Source organism: Triticum urartu, chromosome 2A, assembly GCF_056163025.1.
Source record: "Triticum urartu cultivar PI428250 chromosome 2A, HENAU_Tu73, whole genome shotgun sequence".
In the NCBI taxonomy this organism is placed as follows: domain Eukaryota; kingdom Viridiplantae; phylum Streptophyta; class Magnoliopsida; order Poales; family Poaceae; genus Triticum; species Triticum urartu.
The window spans coordinates 67,177,517-67,191,561 of NC_141874.1; the positions used below are offsets into that span (position 1 = coordinate 67,177,517).

Consider the following 14,045-nt stretch of genomic DNA (forward strand, 5'->3'; position numbering starts at 1 on the left):
CTTCCCCAGAGAACGAAATGAAGATGTGCTTCCGCAGGTATCACAGTTGTGAGCTCCTTCTCGTTTTCTACTCTTGTAATTAGATAGTACTGCCTTTTTACAGTGGCAAACAAATGAATTTCTGGAGGTTAGGAGGGTCTCAGAGACTTCAAACATACACCTTGGGCCGTTACTGATAAACCATAATTTGAAGATACCCCCTCTGATCCCAAATACAAAAGTCTTTATAGATATTTCGCTATGGCCTGCATACGGAGCAAAATGAGTGAATCTACACTCTAAAATGCATCTGTATACATCACTATGTGATTCATAGTGAAATCTTTACAAAGGAACGGAGGGAGTACTATTTGTGACGAATCAAATGGTACTATTTCTACCCTGGCAAAACTACATATTCTGCAACGACCAAAGTCACTTTCTAGAACACACAGATGGTTCAGTGCGACCTCTTATTTCCTTCAACGTACTACTACTCGATCAGAGAACACATGCATATCCTGCATATCACCCTCGTTCAGAGAACACATGCGCATCACCGGCGTCTTGCTTAAATAGAGTGGTACTAGGGTTATCACTTACTCACCGAGGGCAGGTAACGACGCAGCCTTACAGGCTGGGCAGCGCAGCGAGAGCCATCATGATGCGCCACTGCCATGCGTGTATGGAATAACGCGGGCAGAATCATACGTGGAGTAGACTTGATTGGGGCATCCAGCAGTCAGTGCCCTAGCGCTAGCGGTGGACCAGAAAGAAGATGAGGCCGGCCCGGGGAATCCAAAATCCATGCCATGTTGCCATGCCATGATGATTAACCGAACTGCAGACGAAACCGAGGTGCCCACCCGATTAGCGCTCGTCTAAAAGCTCTCAGACACGACCTGCATGCATAGGAAGGAACTGTTCGCCAACACCTGTTGGCAGTGGTATCTGTACTCTGCAGCTGCGGCGGCTCGACGTCCGGTGCTGCGCACGTACGCCCCGAGCTCCTGCTACAGTGGCCATGGCAGGCAGGCAATTCCGGCTGCATCTTTCTTCTGCCGTCGCGCCGGCGCCGCGAGAGATGGCCATCCGTCTTGACCCTTGGGGGTCCGCGGCGAACGAACGAGCAACGGGCGGCGGTGCCTTGCCTGCCCATGCACTCTGCTCTTTTCCGCTTTGTCGTGGAGGCGTTTTCGGATTGGGATTGGGATTGGACACCACCATGGCACCATTTTTCTACCGATGGATCGACACGCATAGCGGATTCGCCCTACCATACCTAGCCCCTAGCCTTGTCTTCGGCGCTCCGAATCCCGACGTGGATCCGCCAACCACCTTGCACGCCCGGTTTTTCAAACTTGAAAGCATCAACCTCCGTATTTATACACGGGCTGTACGTACTTTCCCAGTCACATCACACGGGCTGTACGTAGTACTAGGAGTGCGTACGCAATGGATGGACTCTGTACTCTGTAGAAGCACAGACGAGCAAGGAAGGAACAAAGCAGAAGAGTGTTGGCCGCGGACCAAAGTTAACTAGGGTGGGAACCGATTCTGGCCGCGCGCGAACCAAAGTTAGGGAGGCACTACTCTGCGCCGGTGCGCCGGCGCAACGATTCAGCCCGTCAACCTTACGATTTCTGTGTGATACATTGACTGCTAGCCATCGGATGTGCTTCCTTGCTTCGTCTGTCTTCTTCATCCTCTTCCTGAAAATACTGCACGACTGCACATGGAAGCGAGAGGAGGCTGCAGCGCCGTTGACCCTGCCGTAATCTCCCGCAGGCGACCGAGTTCGAAGCACCGCTGCAGACCCCGAGCTCGCCACTGCTCGCCGCCCTCACACAACCTACTCGCGCTCGAAAAAATTCGATCTATGGAGCTTGTAGCACGAATCCTCGTCGGTTCCATCATGAAAAAGCCTCATCCACAGCATCGCAGCTGCCGCGGCGTCATGGTCCTCGTCCCCGGGCAGCCGTTCGTCGCCACAGCTGTGCTTTTGGAGTCGCCGCAGGTCGCAGCTCGCCATGAATGGACGTAGCAAAAAATATGGCCAGTCGTAGCAAAAATCTACAATGCTTGCAGCAAAATCATCGCCGTCGCCGTGAATGATCGCAGCTCCGACGTGAATGGACGTAGCAAAATAATTCGTCGCACGTAGCAAAAATCCATGATGGTTGCAACAAAATCTTGTCGCCGCCGTCGCGTGGTCGCAACACAGCCGTGGATGAATGTAGCAAAAAACCTTGCAGGTTGTAGCAAAATCCGATGGCGGTGGCAGCAGAAATCGTCGTCTTCATTTGGTTCCAGCAAAAAAAGTATCGGTTCTAGCATCCCTCGTCACCGGATGTAGCATCTCGCGCGGCGGTTGCAACATTCAATAAAAAAGGTGAAGCTCTGTATCGGACATCCATGCTGACTGTTTTATCGATGTCTCCGATGCTTAGGCTATCACAAAGATGACTCAAAACCGGTGTCGCTGGTTGTAGCTCGCCGTTGCAGGTAGCAACATTTGCATTCTAAAGACGAACAGATGTAACAAAACCCGTTGCCGAACGTAGCAAATACCTACGACGGTTGCAGCAAAAAGTCATCGTCGTCGCCGTCGCGGTTCGCAACTCGTTCGTGATGGATGTAGCAAAACGTTATGCCGGTTGTAGCAAAAAGCGAGGCTAGTTGTAGCAAAACCGCGACGCTGACTGTGTGTTGTAGCAAAACGCGATGCTAGTTGTAGCAAAATGTTGTGCCAGTTATAGCAAAATCTATGCCGGTTGAAGCATGTAGCAAATCTATGCCAGTTTTGCTAGGAGCAGCACCGCCTCGTCCTCGCCGTGCAATGTGTGCCCGTGGTTGCAGGCTTGCAGCAATGGCTATGGTTGTGATTCCGCTGGTTGGAGGAGATGCGGCATGACTAGAGGAGATCGTTGGTGGATGGCTCTCATGGAAGATGTGTTGCTGCTGGAGAAGAAGAAGACCGAAGACGCGGGTGGATAAGGAGATGAGAAGATAAGGCATGTGCGGTTGGCTTTGCTCAGAAAAAAAATAGAAGCAACTCGATAGGTACGTGTCTTGCGGGGTGCTACATAGATGCTACGTGGGCTTTGTATATGGGCTGCACCGAACGAGACGCACGAGTGGGAGGCAACCGGCCGAAGCTTCGGCCGGCGCACCGTCTCGAAACGCTTCTCAAGTTGGGGGGTGGGAAATCGATGAGAATCGGTATAGGAAAACAAGTGTGTTTCAAAGGGTTCTAAAAATCCTGAGAAGAATTAAAATATGCTGGACGGACGGACGATGCTCTATGAAATTCAAAAAAAAAAATCGAGGTTAAATTCAGCCTCACTTGGGAGCCATATATGGAAGAACCAACGTTCAACAAACATGTAGTAGTAGCTTACGCCAAAAAAAAAGAAAAGAAAATGAGGAGCAGTGCCATCTTGAGTTCAAATTTTATTTCACTTGGGAACTGATAATGGAGAAACTCTTTTTGGCTATTTGCCGCTCTCCAGTCTGCTTTTTTTTTCTTTTTTTTTCAAAAAGGAGGAAATCCCTGGTCTCTGTATCAGAAAAATGCATACGGCCATCTTATTAAACCGCTCTCCAGTCTGCTATTGCTTTCAAATTTGTTGTTATGGATGTTTAAAGACTCTGCGCTGTGGTTTGGAGTTTGTTGCCTGCAGTAAATGAATAGGATAATCAACGTCTCAAACGTTCGTTGCTTCCTATATACTTCTTCCTAGGCACCTGCTGATTGTGATCTTCGATGGATCATGGTTTAGCTTGAGCTGGGTAGGTGCCATAGGTTGTGTAGCTAGTACTTTTCGCGAAAAAAAGAAGGTTGTGTGGCTAGTGCTAGCGGTGTGTGATGTTTCTTAATTTTGTGTTTCAGTGGCTGTAAAGGACCTGGTGGTTTCTGTTAAAACGAAAGAGTAGATGCTGCCGAGCATTATTTTTTGTTTCAAGAAAACGGGAGCTCCATTTGTTTAATAAATGAGAGTGGGCGGTACGGCCCCGAGCAACTATTCTGCTCAAGTTGCCCCAGGACACGTAGCTAACATCATCTAATAAGCCGCAGACGTAATAGTATATCGTGCATGCACGTACGGTAGCACAGCCAGTAGTTCAGGCGTGCACACAGTGGTTGAGCAGTTGCAGACGTCCATACCTGACGAGACTTGCCTGCTCCGCTGGCATGTGCTTATCCATGCTCCCGCGTACGTGGCTTGATTTGATTGGAATAAAATAAGGCTCAGCCCCACCTTTTAACATCAGAGAAGGAAGTGGTTAGATTAGAAAGAAAAAAAGAAAAAAGACAAACGTATGATGAAATGAGAGCACAAATGAAAGCATGGTAGAGAGCAGACAAGCCGGATCCCTCTGGCTTACGGTTAACCTGAGCGACTCTCCATTATCGTCCAATCCATATGCAAGGAGCGCAAATTTTAACGATATATTTATCAATCATAAAGCCGCCCGTGATTGTGCGATGATCAGCGGCCGGTTGCGTAAGCTAGAATCGTCCGTTTTCCCAAAGGCGCCACGATCGATCAGGCCATCCTTATCCGTTAATTCCTTTTTCTTCTACCGTGAGCTGCATCTGCGGTTTCCCCGTCCGCGTCGGCCGATTTGTTTTAACCGTCGCTTTCCGTGTCGTCGTCGCTGTATCGGTGGAGATTCTGCGGCGACGGCGACGCACACCTTCTGTCCGTGCCAAGTAGTTTTTACTTTCTTTTCTGAGAATTCCGTGCCAAGTAGCTTCACTCCATATTACCGCCTCAAAGACGCCACAGAACGACAAGATAAGACTGTTAAAACAGAAATTCTCGTCCATTTTTCTGCACGGCTGCAGGAGTCTGAAGGCACGAGAGACTGCTCCATCGACGCCCTGAAACAGTTCTCGCCGTGAAACTGGAGGACACGCCCCGGTCGCTCCGGACGGCCGACGTGCCTGCGCCGTTCCTCGCATCTCTGAACCCAGCCAATCAGTCGACTGTTCCAACGCTGAACACGACCGAGCGCGGGGCCCCACCAACTGCCGAATCACCTGCCCTCCCACGAGAGAGTCCGCCGCCTGTCGTGTCGTAGCAGAGGGCGAATATAATACCACGTCACGTATTCACCGTGTCCCGTTTTCGTTCCATCCCATTTCAAAAAAAACAAAAGAAAACGCAACGGTCGCCGTCCCGGTCTCCGTCGCCGGAAAAAGGAAAACAGTTGCCGGTCGCCTCCACGCGGGCCCGTGCGCCCGAGCCGTCGCCGTCGGCGACGTGCGCCGTGTCGGGCGGACGCACGCACGTAGCCGCACCTCACCTCACCTCGTGGCCACGGGGACGCTGGCTACGTGGTACTACTGCTGCTGCTCCGCCCGTACTCTACGTCCACCTCACCGGTAGGGCAGGGGAGCAGTACCGCCCGACGTCGACGTCGCCCCCGGGCCCCGGCGGTCAGCCGGAGGCGGCCGACGGCAGCATGCGTGCATGTGGACGCCAGCATCTCCCTCGTCGAGGCATGCGCGCGGGGGATCGCGGCAGCGCTCACGTGACGTCGTCGTGGGGAACCGCGAGCCCCGCCGGTCCACGTCGCGGCGAGCCACGCCCTGTGCCGTGCCCCGACGGCCGCCGCGCGGGCCACCGCGAGCGCCTTCAATTCCCCGTGCGCTGTGTTCGCTGGCTACGAGGTGGGCCGTACGTACGTACGTCCTCTGCGTATGATGCGTGTGCCGCGCCGGAGGACGCAGAGACGCGCAGTGGGGTTGGGTTCGTGAAAGGAGGCGCCGCCGCCGAGGCCGGCTGGAATTGAACGTTATTAACTGGGGCGCCTCCACCTGAAGGCGACGTCACACGCGGCCTGCCGGTGCCGGAGCCGGAGGCATTGAAGGCCGGCCGGCGGGCGGGCCGGCGTCTGGGCTGGCTGGCATTCTGAAATTCCTCGCTCGCATTGAATTCGGCGCAGGGCAGGCCGCTGCCCGTCCACAGAGGCACGGCACAGACACGCATGCAGCGCATCGCCTCCTTTTTGTTTTCTTCCGGGAGAACAATCCGCCATAAACTAAACCCAGCCCTGCGCCCTGTCAGGCATGCGCGAAAGCGGGAGCCCTCGCCTCCTCTCCTCCCATTTTTACCACGTCGGCAATAGAAAATGCACAAGTGAAGGTCACTGCTGATTGGCATGTGCGCCCATGACTGCAGCGGCGACGTCGTGGAGGGGAGCAACGCGACGCAGCAGCCAGCGGGGCGGAAACCGTAGGAAAAGCACGGCATGTCGTGCATGCACGCACGCACGCACGCACAGGAACAAAAAGCCACGCTCGCTACCCTAACCCCCGCCCCTAAAAAAATCCCGGTCGTTGCTTTCAGCTGGCTTTATTTCTGGGAGGAAAAAGGAATTCCTCCTCGTTCTAGTACTAGTGTAGTAGCACTGCCCGCAGCTGCTTCGGGCATCCCATCTCGTCGCTGTCCTTCCCTCCCTCCCTCCCTCACTTGGCTTGCCCGCACCGCACCGCATGCGCCAGTCGCCACCGATCGCCCGCCCGTTCGTGCGTGCGTCGGTTGCTCTCTCCACATCCAGCGGAAAACTACGCCTCCCCCACCCCCCTCCCTCCCTCTCTCCGTATCTCGGGCGGGGGTGGGTGATGCGGTGAGGCGGGGCGGGGCGGGGCGAGGTGGACTCTGCTTTCCCTTTTCGGCGGGGGCAGCAGCAGCGGCGGCAGCTTGATCGGAGAGGGAGGGCGGGGGACTCGTCGGCGCGCGACGGAGCGGAGCGGGCGGCCATGGCGGGGATGGCCGCGGCGGCGGCGAGGTGCATGAACGCGGCGTGCGGCGCGCCGGCCCCGGGGGTGGGCGAGTGGAGGAAGGGCTGGCCGCTGCGATCCGGCGGCTTCGCCGTGCTCTGCGACAAGTGCGGGTACGCCTCCCCTCCCCTCCCCTACCACCACCTCCTCCCTCCCTCCCTCCCTCCGCGCTTGCTCTGCGTGCTCTGTTCCGAATGGGATGGGTGGCTCGCTGACTAGCTCGTCGGCTGGGCGAATCGATTCGTCTCGATGCTCTGCCTACCTTTGCCCCCCAGCCTTTTCTTCACGGGGAGACGATGTTTTGTTCCTTGTTGCGGTTGGGCAATCTGAGGATTTCCTTTTTGTCTTGCGCGTGGAGCAGTTTTTCAGAAAAGCGGAGTTGACTCGGCTGTAGCCTGCGTGGATACCTACCAGCGGCATAGAACAGATACTAGTTAGCAGTAGTTGGTTGTGTGGAGCTCATGTCCAATTCAGATTTTGTGTAATCGCTCAGTTAATCAGGGCCGACCCAAAAATTGCTGGCAGCAGCTTGATTCTGGAAATTGATCCTGTATGATATAAGCTGCGCCTGCTTGGTAAAAGTGATCTCTGTGTCTTGTATGCTTGACTCAGAGTTTCTGCTTGCTTGAGGAAACACTGCCTGCTGCTTGGTGGAAGTCACCTCTGTGCCCTGTATGGTTGACTCAGACTTGCTGCTTGCTTGGCAGTAACTATTCGGTGTTGTGACACTGGAAGTTCTCTTGCGGTTCGTTTTCGATGACGACGGTAGAAACATGTTTAATCTAGTATATTTGAAGATTGTTTTTCCTGCAACATAGGAAATTACTGTTACCCTGTTACTACTATCATTTTATAGTTTAATTTTCTGGCCCTGTCGATTCTTACCATATCATTTGTGCTGCGCTCAGGTTGGCGTTCGAGCAGCTCGTCTTCTGCGATATATTCCACCAAAAGGAGTCTGGTTGGAGGGACTGTTCGTTTTGTGGGAAGGTGAGTGAGACTCTGACACATGCTGTGAGTTATATATGCAACCAAACTGTTTCACAGCAATAATTCCAAGGGGCTCCGCCGTTTCAGCGTCTCCATTGCGGCTGTGTTGCTTCGAAGAATTCCTTTGATCTGCTTGATAGCGGAGGAGTTCAATGCGTGAATTGCATGAAGAATCCAGGACCTCAACCTGTAAGTTTCTTTTTCGCGTCATCTTCCATTTCTTTTCTTTCCAAATCTGATTGTTCTTTCTGCAGGTTTCGTGTCAAGTGGCTCCAAAGCTTTTTTTACCTCCTCCAAATAACCAGAGACTCTTTGGTAAAAGCGATGAATTGTTGCCAGGTAGACCGTTGGAATCACCGTCCCTTATGCTCGATTCCAGAAGTGATGATATTGCTATTATAACTAAGAGCAATCATCCATTCATGGTAAAGAACTTGGAAATTGGGCAAAGCAGTAACATTTTGAGGCAAAAGGAAATTGAAAATGGCGCAAGGCAGATTAAGTGGGAGCAACCGACACTCAGTATTGGGGACATGGGAAGGATGCCTTTCTTAATTAGGCCTCAGAGTGCATTAGAGTCTCCCCAATCCCAGTGTACACGAAGGGATGATAATAGAGACCCGACAGCCGATAGCACAACAAGTGAATCAATTTCAGAGGCAGGCCTCAGTATGAGCTTGGGCATTGCTAATAATGGAAACAAGATGGAGGCTACTTCAACTATGGAAAGACCCATGGTGTCACCAACAACACCGTTTTCTGAAGGAAGAGAACTTGCCACTACATTATCTCCATTTCAGCATGCGCAGAGGGCTCGGCATTTTCTCACCAGACCACCGAGGGTTGCCGAAGGTGCTGCTTTTGACCCAATGAGAGATGGTTTTCCACATCTTCGTGTTGCCAGACCACCTGCTGAAGGAAGGGGTCGCAATCAATTACTTCCACGGTATTGGCCAAGAATAACAGATCAAGAGCTGCAGCAAATTTCTGGAGAGTATCCTTTAATATTGTTTTTTCAACTCCTTGGCAACACTGATGCTTAAATTATATACATGCAAATTACATGATGCATAGTTGATCAAGTAGGAGAGGGAGCGTCTTCAATATGCTGTGTATTTGTTTTTGTTGTGGATATTGTGTTGTGTTCCTTGACTGTATTTTGCTGCAAGTTCGAATTCAACCATCGTTCCACTGTTTGAGAAGGTTCTAAGTGCTAGTGATGCAGGACGCATAGGACGACTTGTTCTTCCAAAAGCCTGTGCCGAGGTGATATGTCTCTTCTGTATAGCCCTTCTGCTTTCTCTTCATAATTTAGTATGCTGTTGCCACACGTTTCGATTTCATTTTGCCATATAATCTGTATGAATAAAAACCTTTATGCAAGGAGCACCATGAGCTCCCGGATGTTAGAATTTGGGGAAGCACAGTTGCCTATGTTCAAGAGATCGATTGGAAATGAAAATAAGCAACCAAGAAAACCTGTTGTAACACAGACAACAAGTCAGTCTAATTAGCATTTAGTCCCTTGCTGTTTTGCCTATTTGCATTCTCATGGCGTATTTAGAATAGTAACATCATTATATTGGTGATACTCCTGTCTAAATGATCAAGTGAAACCTGTTTCATGGTCAGAAAGTGCCATTCACATAGCCGCTGTGATGTCGGGCAGCAAACTGCTTGATAATATCCCCATAACATATATAAGTTTTCTCCCCTATAATCCTGAGTTGCTGAGGTACTCTATGTAGGCCTATTTTCCACCAATCTCTCAGCCAGAAGGTCGTCCATTGACAATTCAAGATGCAAAAGGCAAAGAATGGCATTTTCAGTTCAGATTCTGGCCAAATAACAACAGCAGAATGTATGTCTTGGAGGGTGTTACACCATGCATACAGTCCTTACAATTACAAGCTGGTGATACAGGTGATTTGCAACTTATTTCTTATATATGGTTTTTTGAGGAATCTTATTATCATATTATATACTCCCTCCGCCCAAAATAACTGTCGTGGCTTTAGTTTAAATTTCTTCAAATTTGAACTAAAGCCATGACAGTTATCTTGCGACGGAGGGAGTATGATAATAAGCATTGCTTGCTCTATTGCATCACGCACATGTTCATGGTTTAAGCGTGATTTTACGTAGGGCTTCATTCATTCAAAAGAATTCCATAGGAATTTTGCAAGATTCTATTCCTTGGGAATTTTTCAGCTTGTTTGATTTGTAGAACTGAAAACCATGGAACCATAGCAAGTTTTCCTATGGAATAATTCACATGCAATTCTGAAGGAAATTTCCCTCAAGGTCCTTTTGTGTTTACGACAATAGCGAACACCCAATCCTTAAAAATATTTCCTCTTTTTTCCTGTGGTGCAACCAGAAATTTTTGTTATATATTCCAGGGTTGTCAATTCCTGTAGGACTCAACGTATCATGAATCAATCCCTAAATTTTTCATATTTCTGTATTTTTATAGTCCTGTGAATAAAAAGGTCCTATGCGAATATTATTCTATCGAACATTTGTGTTTACTTTGGCATTTTTATTGGGAAAGCAACCGAAGCATAAATTTTTACTTCAGTAAAGAGACAAATTATGAATCTCCTTAAGCAGTTCCAACTTTCTAAACTAGATGCATTGCCAGTTATCATGGAATGGACAAGTGCAAGTGAGATATATGACATGTGTTCATTGTATTTTTGTTGTATCCATATCACTGTATTTCTGTCACATCATATAGATTTGTTATTGTAAATGTTCATATATTTTTCTACCTACTTGGTCAAACTTTATAAAATTTGACTTCAGTCAAAGCTAATATGCAGAGTAAATAAAAACGGAGGGAGTATTGTGATTTTACTGGGAAGATTTTTATATGTACTGGCGTATGTGATTTTACTGGGAAGATTTTTATATGTACTGGCGTATGTGATTTTACTGGGAAGATTTTTATATGTACTGGTGTTTTTTCATTGTCTACAGTGACCTTCAGTCGGATAGAACCTGGAGGGAAACTTGTTATGGGCTTCCGAAAGGCCACAAACACTGTCAGTTTGCCAGTAAGTTTGAATTTCAAAGCAATTCTGTTCCCTATTCTGTGCCTCCAGCTTTACTTCAATGTATTTATGTTACTTCTACACAGGACTCACAGATTTCAGCCATTGCAACTGGTTCCCTTCTCGGTGATTCATTCTTTTCTAACACAAATGAGAATCTATCTATAGTAAGTGGTTACTCAGGATTTCTTCAGTCAATGAAGGGAGCTGCAGATCTCCAGCCAAGCTCTCTATTTGATCATCATGCCAACTCAGCTGATGGGGATGTTAGTTGGCTTAAGGCAGATAGATTTGGTGGCAGGCCAGATGAGGGGTCTTTTCAGTTTTTACACAAAAGAAGCCGCAATATTGGTTCCAAAAGCAGGAGGCTTTTAATGGATAACGAGGAGGCCCTGGAACTGAAGCTTTCCTGGGAAGAGGCTCAGGAGTTGTTGCGTCCTGCTCCATCTGCAAAACCAACAGTTGTGATGATTGAGGACTATGAATTTGAAGAATATGATGTAAGCTGGCTTCATTCTTCACGTTTCATCACTTCAAGGCACCCTTCATTTGAAGCCTAGCAAGACAACTCTTCATTCTCAGCAATGGACTTTGATAACTGAACCTATTCTAACTTTACCACGTACATGCAGGAACCTCCTGTCTTTGCAAAGAGATCAATTTTCACCAGTCGTTCTACAGGGTAAGATACTCAATGAACACAACAAAATACCATGGTAGTCTAGTTTTCAACATGTCAGGAAATCATATGGAAGTTTATGTTCTTAGCTTCAGTTGTACCAAGTTGTGCAAATACCTGATTGTGTATATTTAGGGAACAAGATCAATGGATTCAGTGTGATGATTGCTCAAAATGGCGTCGTCTGCCTCTTAATGTCATTATTGCCTCCAAGTGGAGATGTGCTGACAACACATGGGATCCAAAAAGGTAATGCTATTTCACCTTTGTGATGGAACCTATTTTTATTCCGCTAAAAGCTGTCAATTATGATGATCAGTAGGGTGTGTGATGATGGACTGCATACTGAAAATCTTAAGCTTTTGACTGATTCTGGTTTTGTCTAAACTGGCCCACAGCCATACCTGAGCAAAAGTTTCTTTTAATTAAACAACCTCTGTTTTCTCCTCTGACTGACCACCTTTTTACTTGTGCTAAAAAAACTTTTTACTTTATTGCATAGGATATCTTGATTAGGTCTATGAAAAACTTAGTAGCATCGCGTATCTAATACTACTGTCTACTCATGAGCTATCTAATAGTCTAAAACTCTAAATACAATCAGAATATTCTGTGATGTTATTCAGAATATTTTTTGCTATTACTTCTTCAGCCTTGAAACAATTCTCTATTGTTATCCCTGTGTTCATCGCAATTTCGTCGATGTGAAATAATTCTAGTTATAAGTACGTTGCTTTTACAGACATACCAGTGCATATACTGTTGTAACCTCTCTTTGTTAGTGTTCCATATTATTTTCATCGTATTTCATAGTGCTTTCACATTCTGCTTAGCTGCTTGTGCTTAAATCAGTTGCTACAACATGCAGCTGTTCCTGCTCTGCACCTGAAGAATTAGCCCACAAGGAGTTACAAAGTATTCTCCAGCAGTACGAAGGTATGCATTATTTGCTAGCCCCGATAACAAGAGTACAAGATATCCATGATAAAGAAAGGACGTTTAGGCAGCTTCACCTTGTAAAAAGTAGAACTGAAAATAAAAATGGAAAGAGGAAACTTTTACCAAGACATCACCATTAAACAGAACCTAAAAGGCTAACTATCACTGCAGAGATCAGGAGGCGGAAGAGCAACTATTTCTTGAAGCAGAGCATCCCCGAAATGGATGCGTCGAGCCTTGACGCTTTGGCCACTGCCGCAGTCTTTGGGGAGGTCGGGAACCAAGGCGCTGCTTCGGTCGCAACGACCACCAAGCACCCCCGGCACCGGCCCGGCTGCACTTGCATAGTGTGCATCCAGCCGCCCAGCGGCAAGGGGCCGAAGCACAACCCGGCGTGCACTTGCAACGTGTGCATGACCGTCAGGCGCCGTTTCAAGACGCTCATGATGAGGAAGAAGCAACGGCAGTCGGAGCGAGAGGAGGCCGAGGCGAGCAAGAGGATCGCTTGGGTGGGCAGGGACGAGCCCGAAGGAAGCAACCTGTCGCGGTCCCCCCAGACGGTGGACACCGCGCGGGACTGCGACGTGATCATGTTCGACAAGGCCGACGCGAACAAGGGCCACATAGACCTCAACTTCCACCCCGCCAGCCGCGAGGAGGAGCAGCAGCATGGCGGCCAGCCCCGGGTGAGCATGGTCAGCCTCCTCGAGGTCGCGAACCGCCCCCTGGAGAGCTACATGAAGCAGAACGGCCTCGTGAGCCTGGCGGCGGAGCAGGGGAGCAGCTCGGGCACGGCCACAGTCCCGTCTCAGCCCGCTCCGATGGAGAGCGAAGAGCGGCCCTCCGACGAGGGGCGTGCCGTGGCGGTGGAGCAGGAGCGAGAGCCCGTGGACAACATGGCCGTCGACGAGGCAGCCTGTGAGAACCAGGGCAATGCTGCCAGTGCCAGTGACATCGCTGCTACCTGACCTGAGCTTGTTGACCGTGCGCCTGTGTTAGTGGGTGGGTGTTTGTAACTTGTGTGTGTGTGTGTGTGTGTGTGTGTGATCGGCTTACCCCTTTTTTCCCCAAGGAACAGCTGGTGCGTTTTGATGTGAAGATCAAAATGATAGGGTTTCCTCGTGTTGGTGTAACATACGTGTACAGGGCTGTGCAACCTCGTTTGTACTAAAGTTGTAAGCTCGGTTGGTATGAAAGGCAGCTTGGTGGCTGGCTGATTGGTGTTGTACCCCACTCCTAAGAGCAACTCCAACGGGTCGACCCAGACACGGATTTTATTCTTTTTTTTTGTCCGTTTGAGTTGCCCGTCCGTGTTTGCTTTTTTGATTGGGTCGGTCGGTGCATCCAACAGGGCAGACGCATTTTTAACATGTCCGCGTTGTCATTCAGTCGAACGTCTGGTGCACGAGCTTCGTGCCGCCGCACGAAGCTCGTGCGCGCTCGCCGTGTCCACACCGCAGACCACCACACCGCAGACCGCCGCCCCGCAGCTCGCTGCGCCCCACGGCTCTCCTGTGCCGCCGCCTGCCCCATTGCTCGCCGCGCCCACAGCTCGTTGCCCCGCTGCTCTCCCTGTGCCGTAGCTCGCCGCGCCTGCCTGCGGCTCTCC

General features: G+C 49.6%; 1 protein-coding gene across 1 annotated transcript; it reads left to right on the plus strand.

Annotated features, from left to right (window-relative positions):
- The first annotated feature begins 6,580 nt into the window (after nt 1–6,580).
- Nucleotides 6,581–13,664, plus strand: LOC125535647 (B3 domain-containing protein Os07g0679700). The gene is made up of 12 exons (XM_048698718.2): nt 6,581–6,885; nt 7,681–7,762; nt 7,850–7,951; nt 8,017–8,756; nt 8,932–9,028; nt 9,511–9,685; nt 10,745–10,821; nt 10,905–11,318; nt 11,451–11,500; nt 11,633–11,746; nt 12,366–12,433; nt 12,608–13,664. The coding sequence occupies exons 1-12, from the start codon at nt 6,752–6,754 to the stop codon at nt 13,402–13,404; spliced, it is 2,850 nt and encodes a 949-aa protein (XP_048554675.1). The 5' UTR covers nt 6,581–6,751; the 3' UTR covers nt 13,405–13,664.
- The last annotated feature ends 381 nt before the right edge of the window (nt 13,665–14,045 follow it).